Below are 17289 nucleotides of genomic sequence, written 5' to 3'. Positions count from 1 at the left end.
TCAAATCGAACACCAGAATTTATTCAGTTTAACATTTTTCCGTGCTTTGTTTTGTTGATGTTTGTGACTTTTTTGATGCAAAGGAAAGCTTTCATAGGAAAGAGGAAAAACTGAATAAGTTGAAACATCAATTGAAAATCAATAACATGTTTAAATCAGTGGTAAACCAAATGTCCTATCCTAAGAACTGCAGGTCCAAGCAGGGGTCCAAGAGATATGGCGGGCTAGGTGTGTAGAGTGCGATGAGAGAAATACGAATGTAGGCCAACCCGGAATGATGCAGGTCAGATTACCGTGAATCAGTGGATGAGTTCATCATCAACACTATTATTTCTGTATTTGCATTTAGGGGAATTTCCTCCTCTTCTCTCATGTGAACTTGCCTTCGACCACAATCGAATCAAATGCGATTGACAAACTTTATCTTTGACGTAGAGCCATCTTTAACACATGGACTGGACTGAACACTGAAATGACTTTTAATATAGGTTCGTCTGCGGGTTCGTTTTTTAACCTAACTTATACTTGAATCGAACTTGACAGTTTTCTCATGAGTTGTTATGTATTTCCGTGTATTTCGAACTTTAGTCAAACTGGAGCCTCAATATTGCAATAACGGTTAAGCACGCTGTAATGATACTTATGTACCTCGTCACCCACTTCATGCAACTACATTAGTGGTCTAATAATACTTAGCGCGCTCGGCATAGTTCCATCATGCCGCTCAAAGTGTTGCCACAAATAATGCTTAGTTTGCGAAACCCAGTTATCTGGCTGGTGGGGCATGGGAGCCTAAGCTTCAACTGTTAATGCAATCAGAGACTACTCTGACCTCGACTCAGACTTGGACGTGGGCAATCCAATATATGAAGGGTTATCCAAAATGCTCTGGAGAATTCCCAAAGCGTATCTCATAATGCTAGTAAGCCTGAGATGCCATTAATAGGAGGAAAATGACAAGATAATATAACATTATTTGGTTTATGTAATGTAAACCAACACAACATAACAAAAGAGAACCATTCCAAAACCATTTAATTAAATGTATAACCAGTACTGAAACTACAGTTAAAAACAATATATTTACGGTACATTTTATTGTTTGAAACCATATGTGTATCATACAATGTACGGTTTATTAAAACCCACGTATCAGTATTTATAATAATTCATTTACAATATAATGTATGGTTTTGCAAAAAAATATATATGGAGAAAAATATTTTTTTATATTGTTACGATACTTAACCACCCGTATAGTATATTGTAAAAATCTTATTTACAATTTACTGTATGGTACTGTACATTACATTTTATTGTTTTTGTATTTTTATTTTTACAGTAGTGTCTATTGTAAAAATATGGTTTTAAATAGTACTGTTACAATACAACGTTCGGTTTTTCTACTGTATTTTTTATTCGGGCACTGCTATCGAAAGGTTTTGGATCCAGAACTGCCAGTCTGGACAACGCATCAGCTGCATTAGTTTCTCCAGAAATATGCACCACATTGTACTCGAAAGCTTGTAAACGAAGCACCTACCTCCCAATTCTAGCACATGCTTTGGATCTAGGAGTAAACAGGAATTGCAATGCTTTACAGTCGGTTACTAAATCGAACTGTCTTCCCAACAGATACACTTGAAATCCTTCAACTGCCCAAACAAGTGCTAGTGCTTCCTTCTCTGTCTGGCAATATCTTGATTCAGTATCAGTTAACGATTTTGAGGCATAACTAACAATACGGACTTGTCCTTGGGTATCATATTGAGCAAGGATAGCTCCTAGACCTACGGGGCTTGCATCGGCCATTACAGCCGTGCGATCTTTCACGTCATAATACCCAAGTTGCCCAACCTGACTCATGATCTTTTTGATTTCCTCAAACGCCTTGGCGTGTTCCGATCTCCACTCAAAAGGTACTCCTTTTTGCGTTAATTTTCGAAGAGGCTCATCAATAGTCGCCAAGTTAGGAATGAACTTGTTCATGTAATTAGCGAGACCCAGGAAACTACGTACTTCAGCTTCATTCTTCGGCTCACGGAAAGAAAGAACAGCGTCAGTCTTAACTTTTGAAGGAAAAATACCATCAGCGGAGACGGTATGACCTAGGAATTCTAGCTCTTTGACCTTGAACATGCACTTATCCCAATTCAGTTCCACATTTCGTTCCTTTAATCGATTTAGAACCTAAACACAGCAAATTGTTTAATTTAATGATAATTCATTATTCAAAATATCAACAAAAACTAGATCAATAAATTAAACTACCTTATCTACACGACGATCATGCTCTTCCTCGGTAGATCCTTCGATAATGACGTCATCTAGATACCAATGCGTTCCCTCGCAGCCAGTGAGAATCTCGTCCATTGTCCGCTGAAACGCTTCCGGAGCAGTCACTAAACCAAACGGTAATCGCTTGAATCTGAACAGCCCGAGGCTTGTTATGAAGGTGGTCACATCTCTCGACTCCGGGTCCAACTCTACTTGCAAGAATGCTTCACGGATGTCTAACTTGCTTCGAATCATATCTTTTCCCAAACGAGCCAAATATTCGTCCACTACCGGCATTGGATGGCGTTCTCTCAAAACCGCTTCATTAACTCGACGTAAATCCAAACACAGTCTTACATCACCATTCGCTTTTCCGACAACCACCAGCGGCGATACCCAACTCGTTGGTCCAGTCTTGACTTCAATTATATCTCTTGCAAGTAGTTGTTCCAGCTTAGACTTGACAGCAGATTCTAGCGGAATAGGAACTCTTCTCAGAGGTTGGAAAACAGGTTTGATTTCAGGATCCGTGTGAATTTTGACTTGCACACCAGAGATTTTGGAAAATGGCTTGACTTCCTCCGTTACCTTATTGACATCCAATCCAACATTGAGTATTCCCAACAGCTTCGAAGTTTCGTCACCCAACAAGCATTGTTGGCCACCAGTCACAACGAAAAATTCAGCCTTTACGCATTTTTGGCCTACACGAATATCAGCAACAAATGATCCGGACACATTAAGCAAATTCTCACTTCCGTATGCCTTGAGCTTTCGATCACATCCTTTCGTTGACGAGTATACCTTAATGCCAGCTTCCTTGAACTTGTTCCATGCTTCCGGTGTAACCAAATTACAATCTGCTCCCGAATCCACCAGCATATCCCAACTCACACCACCGATGCAACACGTAATCATATTCGCTTTGTTTCCAGAGTAAAACGCATTTCATTTTTCATTTATTTAGTTAACATCAAATTCATGATAATACTGAATCGACAATTTGCCGCCAAAATACTCGATTTGCAGCTGCAGCTCTCCAACGTCGGTCACGCCCAACACTCGCCAGATCACGCTCCACCTGGTCCGCCCATCGTGCTTTCTGCGCTCCACGCCTTCTTGTACCAACCGGATGGTTAGCAAACACCAACTTTGCAGGGTTGTTGTCCGGCATTCTTGCAACATGCCCTGCCCACCGTATCCTTCCGGCTTTGGCTACCTTCTGGATGCTGGGTTCGCCATAAAGTGCAGCGAGCTCGTGGTTCATCCTTCTCCGCCACACACCGTTCTCCTGCACGCCGCCGAAGATCGTCCTTAGCACCCGTCGCTCGAAAACTCCGAGTGCTTGCATGTCCTCCTCGAGCATCGTCCACGTCTCGTGCCCGTAGAGAACCACCGGTCTTATTAACGTCTTGTACATGGTACATTTGGTGCGACGGTGAATCTTTTTTGACCGCAGTTTCTTCTGGAGCCCATAATAGGCACGACTTCCACTGATGATGCGCCTTCGTATATCACGGCTCACGTTATTGTCAGCCGTTAGCAAGGAACCGAGGTAGACGAATTCTTCTACCACCTCGAAAGTATCCCCGTCTATCGTAACATTGCTGTCAAGGCTTGTCCTGTCTCGCTCAGTCCCACCTACCAGCATGTACTTTGTCTTAGCCGCATTCACCACCAGTCCGACCTTTGCTGCTTCACGTTTCAGGCGGGTGTACTGTTCTGCCACCGTTCCAAATGTCCTAGCAATAATATCCATGTCATCCGCAAAACATACAAATTGGCTGGATTTCGTGAAGATCGTACCCCGGCTGTTGAGCCCGGCTCGTCGCATAACACCTTCCAGGGCGATGTTGAATAGTAGGCAGGAAAATCCATCACCTTGTCGTAGTCCCCGTCGAGATTCAAATGAACTGGATAGTTCACCCGAAATCCTTACGCTGTTCTGCACACCGTCCATCGTTGCTCTTATCAGTCTAGTCAGCTTCCCGGGAAAGCTGTTCTCGTCCATAATTTTCCATAGCTCTGTGCGGTCGATACTGTCGTATGCCGCTTTGAAATCGATGAACAGGTGATGCGTTGGGACCTGGTATTCACGGCATTTCTGGAGGATTTGCCGTACGGTGAAGATCTGGTCCGTTGTCGACCGGCCGTCGATGAAACCGGCTTGGTAACTTCCCACGAACTCATTTACTTTAGGTGAGAGACGACGGAAGATGATCTGGGATAGCACTTTGTAGGCGGCATTCAAAATGGTGATCGCTCGAAAGTTCTCACACATTAACTTGTCGCCTTTCTTGTGGATGGGACAGATTATCCCTTCCTTCCACTCCTCCGGTAGCTGTTCGGTTTCCCAGATCTTGACAACTAACTGGTGCAGACAGGTGGCCAACTTTTCCGGGCCCATCTTGATGAGTTCCGCTGCGATACCGTCCTTACCAGCCGCTTTGTTGTTTTTGAGCTGGTGGATGGCATCCATAACTTCCCTCAGCGTGGGAGTTGGTTCGTTCCCGTCCTCTGCTGCACCAACATAGTCATTTCCTCCGCTGCCTTGGTCCTCCGTGCCTACATTCTCTTCGCCATTCAGGTGCTCGTCGAAGTGCTGCTTCCACCTTTCGATCACCTCACGTTTGTCCGTCAGGAGGCTCCCGTCCTTATCCCTGCAGATTTCGGCTTGCGGCACGTAGCCTTTGCGGGATGCGTTGAGCTTCTGGTAGAACTTGCGTGTTTCCTGTGAACGGCACAGCAGTTCCATTTCCTCGCACTCCGCTTCTTCCAGGCGGCGCTTTTTCTCCCGGAAGAGACGGGTCTGCTGCTTCCGTTTCTGTCTGTATCGCTCCACATTCTGTCGGGTTCCATGCTGCAGCATTACCGCCCGCGCTGCATCCTTCTCCTCCAGAACCGCTCTGCACTCCTCGTCGAACCAATCGTTTCGTCGACTCCGTTCTACGTACCCGATAGTGCTCTCAGCTGCGTTGTTGATGGCTGCTTTGATTGTACTCCAGCAGTCCTCTAGAGGGGCCACATCGAGCACACCCTCGTCCGGCAACGCTGCCTCGAGATTCTGCGCGTATGCGGTGGCGACATTCGGTTGCTTCAGTCGCTCTAGATCGTACCGGGGCGGCCGCCGGTAATGTACGTTGTTAATAACGGAGAGTTTTGGGCGCAGTTTAACCATCACCAGGTAGTGATCGGAGTCGATATTAGCGCCACGATAGGTCCTGACGTCGATAATGTCGGAGAAGTGCCGTCCATCAATCAGAACGTGGTCGATTTGCGATTCCGTTTGTTGTGGTGATCTCCAGGTGTAACGATAAGGGAGGCTGTGCTGGAAGAAGGTGCTACGAATGGCCATGTTCTTGGAGGCGGCGAAATCGATGAGGCGTAGGCCATTTTCGTTCGTCAGCTGGTGGGCGCTGAACTTTCCAATAGTCGGTCTGAATTCCTCCTCCTGGCCTACCTGAGCGTTTAGATCCCCTATGATGATCTTGACGTCGTGGTTTGGGCAGCGGTCGTACTCGCGTTCGAGCTGCGCGTAAAATGCGTTTTTGTCATCATCAGTGTTTCCGGAATGAGGGCTGTGCACGTTTATTATGCTAATGTTGAAGAATCGGCCCTTGATTCTCAACCTGCACATTCTTTCGTCGATCGGCCACCAACCGATCACGCGCCTCTGCATGTCGCCCATCACTATAAAAGCTGTTCCCAGCTCACGTGTGTTGCCGCAACTCTGGTAGATGGTATGATTACCTCTAAACGTTCGCACCATGGATCCTGTCCAACACACCTCCTGCAGCGCTACGATTCCGAACCCGCGGTCCTTCAGTATATCGGCGAGTATGCGGGTGCTCCCGATGAAGTTGAGAGATCTGCAGTTCCACGTACCGAGCTTCCAATCGCAAGTCCCTTTTCGTCGCTGTGGTCGTCGCCATTGGTATCGGTTCGCATTCTTCTAGTAAAACGCGTAGTATGTTTTTTCCGCTTCCACATTTTCTGCCTGCATTTCCGAATTCGTCTCAGTGGATTCCACTAGCCGTATTTTCTTTGACTCCTTCTGTCCGCTTTGATTGAATGCACCTCGTTTCTTTCCTTTTCGACAAACCGTTTCGAAATGGCCACGCATTTTGCAGTTTCTACATTCTTGATTTCGTGCTGGACAGTGAGGTGAGTTGGAAAAATGACCGTGTCTTCCACAGCTGAAACATGCCACACGATCTCGCACATTTGGATTATGATTACCCGTTGAACTTCTCACAATGTGGTTTATCTTGCCGCCGGAAGTCTGCACATTTGATCCATCAGCCTTGCGTTCTTCAATACGGTAAATCTTCTCTTCGGATGTTGAAAAACTGGAGAGGCCTCTCACTTGTTCTTCTACACTTTCGATCATAGCTCCCAAAGCTTCTATCTGCGGAAGCGTTTGATCCTCCTTCAAAATCCGGCTTCGCAACTCATTAGACGTACAACCTTGAGCGATTACGTCTATCAGTGTGATTTCAGTTAAAACCTTCAACATTTAATAAATTAAAATTCACATATGCTTAAATAAATAGAATATGGTACCTTCGCGATATCTGATGAATACTTCTCAAACCCGCATTCAGCTACCTGTTGGCGTAGACGAAGCACGAACTGCGCAAATCGTTCATCCTTCTTTTGCCTCATTTCGCGTAAACGATGTCTTTCAAGAGTATCTTGTCGAACAGGTTTAAAATAATCATCCAATCTTTCTACCGCAACATCATACCACTGCTTCTCAATCGATACCAAAGGAAACTTCTCCGTGTCTGGTAAATTGGCAAAACCCGTTGCAATTGCGGGCCGCCAAGATGCAGCATTTTAGCTCTCATAATCTTCTGTTCTTGAATATTATGAGCTTCAAAATAACACTCAAGTGTGCCTTTCCATGATTTCCATTCTCTAGCCAACCGAGAGCGCTCGATTTGCTCACAACAAAACGGCGGTATAGCTCAAATATCCGTTTCCATCTGTAACGTGTAAACACATCATTTTACTATCATCCTTTTCTGATGATTTTGCTTTATCAAATGAATTCAAATAGTTCGTTTGCCGTTACCATAGTAACCTTCAAAACATTTTTTTCCTGCTTTTACAGATTCCGCTTTCGTTTATAAATAAATTTCTACTTTCCACAAATCAATCAAAAACATAATATGTACTACCAAATGTATTCAAAAATCGATAAATCTGATCACCACCATTGAAATCAAAACTCCATTCGATGGATTGAAAATCCGAACGCTACTGACTCAGTAGAAACTCCATTTTCTGGATCCAAGATCCCGCCGCTACCAAAATGGTAGAAACTCCTTTTATGGATCCAAGATCCTATCGCTACCAAAAATGGTAGTATCTCCAAGCTATGGATCACTCCAATCGCTATCAAATGATAGAAACTCCATATTAGATCCGAGATCAAAACGCTACCCAAAATGGTAGAAACTCCATTTTTCACCAACAAAATTTTGAATTCATTCAATACTAAAATGATCATAAAATATAATAAAATTACCTTCGGCTTTCACCTCGTCGCCAGATTGTAGGGATCAGAAGCACGGGAGTTCCGAGGGATTTCCAAGGGATCGGAATTAGGGGGCAAATCCGGATATAGTAATACACTTACACTGAGTTTATTGACAACCGTTCACCAGTACTGTCAGAGCAAAAGTGTCCTGTTTATTGTCGGTTGCTAAGTTCTCTCTTTAACCCATTTCCGCCCAGTGATCTATTTATAGATCAGATGCCTCGAACGCCCAGTGATCTATTTATAGATCAGTAACTTTTGCGATAACTGCGGAGAAATGAAGCATTTTGGAAGACTGGTGTCTTCAGCAAAGTTGTTGAGGAGATCAAGGACTCTCCGATAGCAAGTAATTTAGTACGTATTCGCTCCAGTAGGTGGCGCTAGTGATCATGAAACATTGTGCTTTGATAGATGTTTCGTCAACAGCCATTGCTAATATCGTCGCGCTCGTACCTTGAGAATCTAACTACATAGAAAACTTTTGTCTTCAGCAAAGTTTATCAGGACATCAAGAGCTATCTGATAGTGAACTAGTTGGTTCTAGGTTTATCCGTTAGGTGGCGCTAGTGAGTCCAAGAAAAAAACCTTTGTATCTCAAGAATCTGACAACATAGAAGAATTTCGTCTTCGGCAATGTTGATCAGGACATCAAGAGCTATCCGATAGTGAACTAGTTGGTTCTAAGTTTATCCGTTAGGTGGCGCTAGTGAGTCATAGAAAAATTAAATCTCTGTATCTTGAGAACCCGACTAAATAGAATAATTTCGTCTTCGGCAAGGTTGATCAGGACATCAATAGCTATCCGATAGTGAACTAGTTGGTTCTAGGTTCATCCGTAAGGTGGCGTTAATGAGTTTTCAAAAATTTAAACCTCTATCTCGAGAATCCGACTAAATAGAATAATTTCGTTTTCGGCAAGATTGATCAGGACATCAATTGCTATCCCATAATGAACTAGTTGGTTCTAAGTTTATCCGTTAGGTGGCGCTAGTGAGTCCCAAAAAATTTAAACCTCAGTATCTTGAGAATCCGACTACATAGAAGGATTTCGTCTTCGGCAAGGTTTATCAGGACATCAATAGCTATCCGCTAGTGAACTAGTGGGTTCTAGGTTCATCCCTAAGGTGGCGATAGTGAATCCTAAAAAAACTCTGTATCTCGAGAATCCGACTACATAGAAGAATTTCGTTTTCGGCAAGGTTGATCAGGACATCAATAGCTATTCGATAATGAACTAATTGATTCTAGGTTTATCCGTTAGGTGGCACTAGTGAGTCCTCAAAATTTTAAACCTCTGTATCTCGAGAATCCGACTACATAGAAGAATTCCGTCTTCGGCAAGGTTGATCAGGACATCGTTAGCTATCCGCTAGTGAACTAGTTGGTTCTGGGTTCATCCGTTAGGTAGCACTAGTGAGTCCTAAAAAATTAAACCTCTGTGTCTCGAGAATCCGACTATGTACATAGAAGAATTTCATCTTCGGCAAGATTGATCAGGACATCAATAGCTATCCGATAATGAACTAGTTGATTCTGGGTTTGTCCGTTAGGTGGCGCTAGTGAGTCCTAAAAAATTTATATCTCTGTATCTCGAGAATCCGACTACATAGAAGAATTTCAGAATTTCGTCTTCGACAAGGTCGATCAGGATATCAAGAGCTAACCGATATTGAACTAGTTGGTTCTAGGGTTATCCACTAGGTGGCGCTACTGAGTCAAATTCTTAACTTCTGTTTCTTAACAACCAGACAACATAGAAGAATTCCATCTTCGGCAAGGTTGATCACGACATCAACAGCCAGCCGATAATGAACTAGTTGATTGTAGGCTTGTCCGCTAGGTGGCGCAAGTGAGCTCTAAAAATTGTGAACTTCTGTATCTCGAGAATCAGACAACATAGAAGAATTTCGTCTTCGGCAAAGTTGATCAGGGCATCAAGATGTTTATCCGCTGGCTGGCGTTAGTGAGTTCCAAAAAAAATAAACATCTATATCTCGAGAATCAGACTACATATAATAATTTCATCTTCGACAAGGTCCATCAGGACATCTTGAGCTATCCGATATTTAACTAGTTGGTTCTAGGCTTATCCACTAGGTGGCGCTAGTGAGTCATAGAAATTCATTACTTTCGTTTTTCAACAACCAGATTACATAGAAATTGTTTGTCTTCAGCAGAGTTGATTAGGACATCAAGAGCCTTTCCGATAGTGAACTAGTTGGTTCTAGGTTTATCCGTAAGGTGGCGCAAGCGGGCTCTCAAAAATTTGAACTTCTGTATCTCGAGAATCAGACTACATAGAAAAATTTCGCCTTCGACAAAGTTGATCAGGGCATCAAGAGCTACCCGATAGCACACTACTTGGTTCAAGGTATATCCGTTAAGAGGCGTTAGTGAGCCCTGAAAATTCCAGACTCCGTTTCTGCTGAATTTCATCTTCGGCAAGTTCGATCAGGACATCAAGAGCTACCCGATAGTGCACTAGTTGGTTCAAGGCAAACCTGCTAGGATGTGCTAGTGAGCCCTAAAAGCTCTGAACTTCTGTATCTAAAAAATCAGGCTACATAGAAAAATTTCGTCTTCGGTAAGGTCGATCAGAACATCACAATCTCTCCGATAGTGAACTAGTTGATTAAAGGTTTATCCGCTAGGTAGCGCTAGTGAATTTCAGAAATTCTCAGCAGCTGATTCTCGAAAATCAGGCTTCATAGAAAAATTTCGTCTTCAGCAAAGTTGATCAGTAAACCAAGGGCTAATGGATAGTGACCTAGTTGGTTCTGGGTTTATCCGGTAGGTTGCGCAAGTGAGCTCTGAAAATTCTGAACGTCTGTATCTCGAGAATCGGACTACATAGAAAATTTTTGACTTCGACAAGGTCGATCAAGAGCTATCTGATAGTGAATGATAATGGCGAAAGTGGAGTTTAAAAATTCTGAACTAATAGTGGTAAAGTAGTTTTTTCGATAAAATAGAACTGCATGGCTACTGATTGATAACAAAACCAGCTAGGTATCAAACAGCCGTCATATTTCATATTGATAATTAAATATAATATTGAAAAAAATATAGTATAGTATAATTAGTTATCAACTTGAACTCAATGATAACGTAATTTTCGATAACGTGCTATGTGGTATCAATTTGTTATCTTTACTCAGGTTCATTGTGACTCTCATCTCAAAGGCATTCGTTTGGATCGAACGTGCCTCTGGAGCCGACCTACTGATTGATCAGCTTTATGCAAAATTGCTGTAGATAGATAAATTTAACGTAATTTGATTAATTACCGCCCTGCAATTTGGTTAGAGCCCAAAAGACTTGAATGTCCAATAGTCTATTCACAGATTAGTAAGTTTTGCTAATGTTGTGGAAAATGAAGCATTTTGCACCGTCTTCCATTCTTTTCACTTTTTCGTGCACGTTCAGGAGAGTTGTTATCCTATGATGAACTGATTGGTTTTTGGTTAGCCCGTCAGGCTATTACAATGATTCATAGTGTTGCCGAGGAAGAATTTTACTGGAGTTCTTTGAGCAGATGGAGCACACTGGTGGTTGCTTGAATCAGCTAAAACTAGAATAGTTTGTTTCATTTTATTGTTCATTTTTCATTTTACAACAATTTCTTCAGCCACTTGACAACAATAATTATCGGCCTCGGTTCAACCCGGATCTAGTTTCCTTTTATTACAAATTCTTACTGTGATCGACTAGTAGCACTTGATACTATCGCTACTTCCTACTCGTTTTATTTGTATCACCTACAGTAAAGCTAATAGCATATAACTACTCTCACTGTTTGCGCGAGGGTAAAATGGCTGATTTTCGCCGCAACACATAGAAATTTTGAACTTGTGTATCTCGAGAACAGAACTACATAAAGACCTCTGGTCCATATAACCACAGCTGTAATTTACGTGAGCCGTGAAATACGATCACGCATCATCAGCGGAAATCGTTTCTACTAAGGTTTCTAACAAGGGGGTCCTTTATAAAATGAAACATAAACCAAGCTCAAAGAACACTTGCAAACATTTGGAGTTTACGAATGACGAGTGCTAATGATAATCTTTGTCGCTGTACAAGATAACGTTGTGTGGTGGCAGAGGGTGAGCCACGTGCTCGCTACGCTCTGCAGTTGCCAAAGCCAGAAGGATAAGGTGGGCAGGATATATTACAAGAATGCCGAAAATCAACTTATTTTGTATAGAATTTATTAGAATGATGCATATTGGAATGCCTCAAAACTGTTGAAAACTATCCATTGATAAACTTATAGTAGATTTTTTTTAGTTATCACTAAAGTAAACCCATTCTGGAACATTTCAAACTGTAAATTTTTTTTAGGAGAATATCAACTATTCCTTGCATCATGATCAGTCATCTCAAATAGATTTACAGAGCTCATAGAAAGTAGCTGCGCAAAAAAAAAATAGAAAAATATTTTTTCAACGTTTCACGTGCATATGCCCCACTGTGTATTAAAACGAAAATTTCACCGTAGATTTCCGTTTAAATGACTGCAATAACTTTCTTTTATGTGGTTGAGGTACTCCAGAAAAAATCAGACATCTACTGTGATTGTGGCATAATTCGGGCGTTAATGGGTTAATCATAGCTTACTCTAATGTTAGTCTCTACAGCGAGGCTTGGAGCTTCCTATGTGAACTCGGAAAACGACACAAACACAAAATGGTGAACAAATCTTAACACTTGGTGGCTCTTTCTGAAGTACAAAGGGCCGAATTGTATGATCTCCATGCTGGGCGATTGCCCGCCATCGCCTTGACTTGTGGCAAACTTGCTGCCGATTTGCTTTTTTTCGTTGTTGAGGCTGCGCCGCCATGAGCCTCTGGGCCTGCCGCTACTGCGATGTGCTAGTGGGTTCCAATCTAACGCTTGCTTGCATATTTCGTTCCCACTTCTACGTAGAGTGTGGCCGACCCACCTCCACTTTTGCTCCCGAATTTCTGTTGCTATTGACTTTTGATTACATCGACGCTGGAGCTCTACATTGGAGATCCAATTGTGAGGCCACCATGTACGAATTATATACCGCAGACACATAATGAATGAAGACCTGCAGCCGTTGAGTGGTCTCCACTGATACACACCATGTTTCATTGGCGTACAGTAGCACAGGTTTCAGGTTCGAGTTGAACATTCGGAATTTGGAGCGTCGAGCAAACTTGTTATTTTTTCATACATTTCCTTAGCTCGCAAAAGCAGCCCTTGCCTTATTGATCTGTGCACCTATGTCGATCTTGATACCGCCATCCGCCGCCAATTGGCTACCAAGATATTGGAAGCTTTCAACATTATTCACTGGTTGCCCATCTACCTTAAAGCTGAAAGGGTTGACCGTGTTTACATCTAACGATTTGATCATGTTGACGTTGATGGTAAGACCAGCCGCCGATGAGCGATTGGCAAGATCATCGAGCTTGCTCTGTATATCAGAGCGCCGTTAGGCTAGGAGAGCAACGTCATCAGCCGATTAGAAGTCATTTAGGTGCTCCATGGTAATGGGCTCCCACAGCAACTCACGAGTTGGTTCACGATCAATCGCACCTACCAGGATCTCGTCGATTACGATGAGAAACAGTAGCGGTGATAGAATACATCCTTACCTCACTCCAGAAACGACCCGGATGGAATTGGAAAATATCCTGTACTGCATGCAGTTCGGCAGTCGGGCAGTTACTATGGGGTCAACTTTGAGCATCTCGACTGATATGCGATCGACCCCCAGGGCCCTGTTCGATTTCATGCTACGGATGGCTGTTTAAATCTCCTGCAATTATGAAACTTCGGTGTTGGCACGGGTAATGCGTCGAACTTGTGGCTAGGGTTAATACATTCCAAGTTCAAATTCTTGTCCGTTGCTTCGCACTTAAAGTCGATGCCGTTGAATCAGTTCGTAATCTCTCATTTTCGGTTTCTGTAACGATTTTTTTTTATTTCGAGAGCAGTAGGTTGTTAGCCTAAGGTCCCCTATCCACAGTGGTGGGGCTGCTACCTTAGATATAGCTTCCGGTGGGGGAGCATTTCATACTCAGCCGCTTGATACCAGAAAAGACACTGTTTGAGCCGCACCTCCTTGGTGAACAAACGCTCGGGACGTACCTCCTCAATCTAGCTGAAGTTCGAAGGCCAGCAGTGCCCAGGCTGCACTATCAGCTAAGCACACAACTCTTAGTTGCGGTGGTCTTCGCTCTCGCTTGTCCGTGGAAGCATGAGGTAGGAACTTGTGAGGACAGAGCTATGTTGGACGCTCTCCTTATCGTCTCACTGTTTTGCAGTCCTTCGTGTGACATAACTCTATGCTAAACAATAAACTCTAGCCGCTGTAGATCCTATTTGTATCCTATTTCATTAATAGTTTGTATAATTAATGACAAAACAGAAGCTAAATTTGTTGCGTACTTTTGGACTCGTAAATAATCGATTATACTAACCCAAAATCGAAACTTTTTGATGGTAGATCTTCAACAGCGTTGCAGTGTTTACCGACTCGAAGATATTCATCGAAAATCGCGATGCAAGGCTTAACTTTCTCTAAACATGTAGCACAGACAAACAGACGTATCACTCTGACAATTCCCATCGTACATCAATTCAACGGTCTATTTAAAAGTTTGATAGCTCGCTACATCTGTTGGTCTGTGCTTGTGGTGTACGATCTCTATCCAAGTTCAAGTTGGCACAAATCTATGTCGCATTGGGTGGATTGTCGCAGCAAATGCAGGTTGCGACATTGTCATTATTGTTGTGCGATGGTTGAAGTTTGATTTAGTGGTTTTTGGGCACCAAAACAATAGAAATGCGTTAACAAAACTGTATAAAAAGGAGTGATCGAATTCAAAGTCGTTACTGAACCTTACAAATGCTTATTGTGAGTTGCCGTTGTTACGGTTTGTGCCTTCGATAAAGTTGTTTCTAGATCAAGCACTTTGAAGTGCTCCGAATTGTTTTCTTTTTTTCTTCCTTATCGTGGACACCTATCCCATTTGGCATAACTCTGTTGGAAATGATTATATTTGGCATAACGTCAATTAGGTTCCTCTTCACAGTAGATGTATGAGATATTAGATCAGTAATGGCGCTGTAGTCAATAACACAGCGTAACAAAAATTAACTTTTGGTCTGTCTCAAGAGCAAACTTATGTGTCTCTGACAGATTTTGGGCCGCTGAGTCCGAATCCGGGCTCAGATTTGCTCCAAATCGTCACAATTTTGAGATATACCTCAATTTATAGGGCAAAATATGTGATTTCGGGCATTTTTGACTGTAATCCATTAGGCATGGAAATATATTTTTTAACCAATCAAAGGATAAAGTGGTCAATTAACATCTAAATTAACGACTCATGCAAAATATTGCGTTTTACAAAATCGAATTTGATAGTTTTAAGCGATTTATGTTAGGTACGATATTTCCCATACAAGTCACCCTCCAAAAGTTGCATGCAAGTTTTCATACTTACATAAAATGCTTAAATCTATCAAATTTGATTAGGTACCCAGGTAACAATTTGATGTTGATTAAGCGCTTCTCTAACTTATGCTAATCAGCCTTAATTTGAACAAAAGATGTACAAAAGAACTGTAAACATTTGTTCAGCTCTTAAACACCCAATTTTGGTGATTTTATCCAGCCAAAGGTTGATTTGAGCTATCCATGAAGCTGGATTAAGGTTGAAGAAACGCTTATATCCGAGCGATGAACGCTTTTCAGCCTTTATCCATCAATTCTTCAGCAAATGGGAATGATTATTGATTATATTTATAGAACAGATAAGGATCAGAGTGTAGAATTAGCATAAGTTAAAATACACAAAAATAAAAACCAAAAAAAAAAAAGATAAGGATCAGGTGAAGCTTTAGAGTAGCTTAATCATCTTTAGTTCAGCAATTCATCATCACTTATGCAGCACTATCAAATAAAAAAAAAAACAGCATTAGTCCCACACAATTTAAGCCATAATTGCCAGGACTCTTGGTCTAGATGAAGAAAAGTAGTTCATAGTTGCTGAAATTGAAATATATAAATGATGATTATAATGGGGCACGTTCGGTGTAGTACTAGATTTGTAGTGATGAGCTGAATTTTTGTATGGTGAGAAGGTCAATTCTCCGTTTCTGCAAAGAAATGGTGCAAAAAGCGTGGGTATTATGGTTCCTTGTCTAATTTGATGCTGTTTGAGCAAAACTTTGTTCAACAGTGTTGTTGTTTTCTCCATTTCTTGCAACATAAACAACATAGTTATCCAAAGTTTTGCTCAAACAGCATCAAATTAGGCAAGGAATCATAATACCTACGCTTTTCGCACCATTTCATTGCAGAAACGGAGAATTGACCTTCTCACCATACAAAAATTCAGCTCATTACTACAAATCTAGTACTTCGCCGATCTGTCCTATTGAGAATCGAACTTCGGTGCATTGATTCATAGTTACTTACCTTTGCATCTGCTCCACCTGAAATGGTACGAGCTTAGTGATTTGTGAAAGAACAAGCTAGATACCGTCGTTTCTGAATAAAGGTTGAACAATTTTGAACAAAGGCTGTGTTGAGGTTGAATAAGCGGTGGAAGTGCTTTGTTACGAATGCATGGATTAGCTGTCAAAACATCATTGTTTTGTTTACAGTTCAGTGCTTCTCGGTTTGGTTATCGTGAAACACCGCGGCACGCGGCAGTCAGAGAAAATGAACAGAAATACAGGTAAATATTCATAATTGATATTCCACGGTGCGGATAACAAGTATCTGTTATCTATTTTTAGAGAACGCTGGTTGTTTCGCCGTTATCAAAACGGTAGAACGCGAAAAAACCCTCATCTCTATCGTGCCTCAAAGAGATGTCCTCCGAAATGTCTTTGAACCGGTTTTTCAAACAAACCTCCAAGCATTGATACCAGTATCTTCCACCTGGAATGTCCTTGATGAAATTGCTCGTGTTCTGAGGCGTGGCCAGTAATATTCATTTGCTCGATATTGATGTTTTACAATCCGTAAGAGATCTTTTAAGGCTTTATGCCTTATGTTATGTTCAATTGCCCATTTCCGTAATGATTCTCTTGGTTCTTCATTGTAGAGGTTTGATTCACAGTCGAGCGCCTCTGCCATACGATAGATTTCCTCTTCCGCCGGTTCATAAGATAGTGAATCATTTATACCGTCACCTTCAACACCATAGTCCTCATCACTGACCGCGTCACTGGGACCAACCGATTCTCTTTCCCCTGGTAATTGTTCAACATCAGGAATACCGTTGTTGCCTTTTAAATGAACAAATGTAATATTTGATCAAGCAATACTTTGATTGATTGATTTGTTTTTATTAAAGCCCTTGGCTGAAGCAATACTTTATCATTTATAAATTCTGTACAGATTACCTTTCGATAGTGTAACTTCTGCAGCAGATTCGCAAACCATCGTTCGGTGATCAAAGGCGACGAAATCCCTT

The 17289-nt window shown here is 42.0% G+C and overlaps 2 protein-coding genes across 2 annotated transcripts; both read right to left on the bottom strand.

The window, feature by feature from the left end:
* Nucleotides 1–2262: 2262 nt before the first annotated feature.
* Nucleotides 2263–3195, bottom strand: LOC115266900 (uncharacterized protein K02A2.6-like). Its single transcript, XM_062847954.1, has one exon. It carries the CDS (start codon nucleotides 3193–3195, stop codon nucleotides 2263–2265), a length of 933 nt encoding a protein of 310 aa, XP_062703938.1.
* A 3034-nt stretch (nucleotides 3196–6229) lies between these two features.
* On the bottom strand, nucleotides 6230–7396 carry LOC134286345 (uncharacterized). The gene is made up of 2 exons (XM_062847953.1): nucleotides 6841–7396; nucleotides 6230–6784 (listed from the first exon to the last, which is right to left on the bottom strand). The coding sequence occupies exons 1-2, from the start codon at nucleotides 6940–6942 to the stop codon at nucleotides 6230–6232; spliced, it is 657 nt and encodes a 218-aa protein (XP_062703937.1). The 5' UTR covers nucleotides 6943–7396.
* Nucleotides 7397–17289: the final 9893 nt, after the last annotated feature.

The sequence above is a fragment of the Aedes albopictus genome, chromosome 2 (genome assembly GCF_035046485.1).
Source record: "Aedes albopictus strain Foshan chromosome 2, AalbF5, whole genome shotgun sequence".
NCBI lineage: Eukaryota > Metazoa > Arthropoda > Insecta > Diptera > Culicidae > Aedes > Aedes albopictus.
Note: the sequence above shows the minus strand (reverse complement) of the source record. Positions and strands in the feature narration are given on the sequence as shown.

Bases quoted from the DNA above. Each gene is read 5' to 3' on its own strand.
- LOC115266900 (XM_062847954.1), bottom strand. From the start codon at position 3,195: ATGATTACGTGTTGCATCGGTGGTGTGAGTTGGGATATGCTGGTGGAT.
- LOC134286345 (XM_062847953.1), bottom strand. From the start codon at position 6,942: ATGAGGCAAAAGAAGGATGAACGATTTGCGCAGTTCGTGCTTCGTCTA. The intron at 6,785-6,840 runs GTACCATATTCT...TAAATGTTGAAG, and splicing joins ATTCATCAGATATCGCGAAG to GTTTTAACTGAAATCACACT.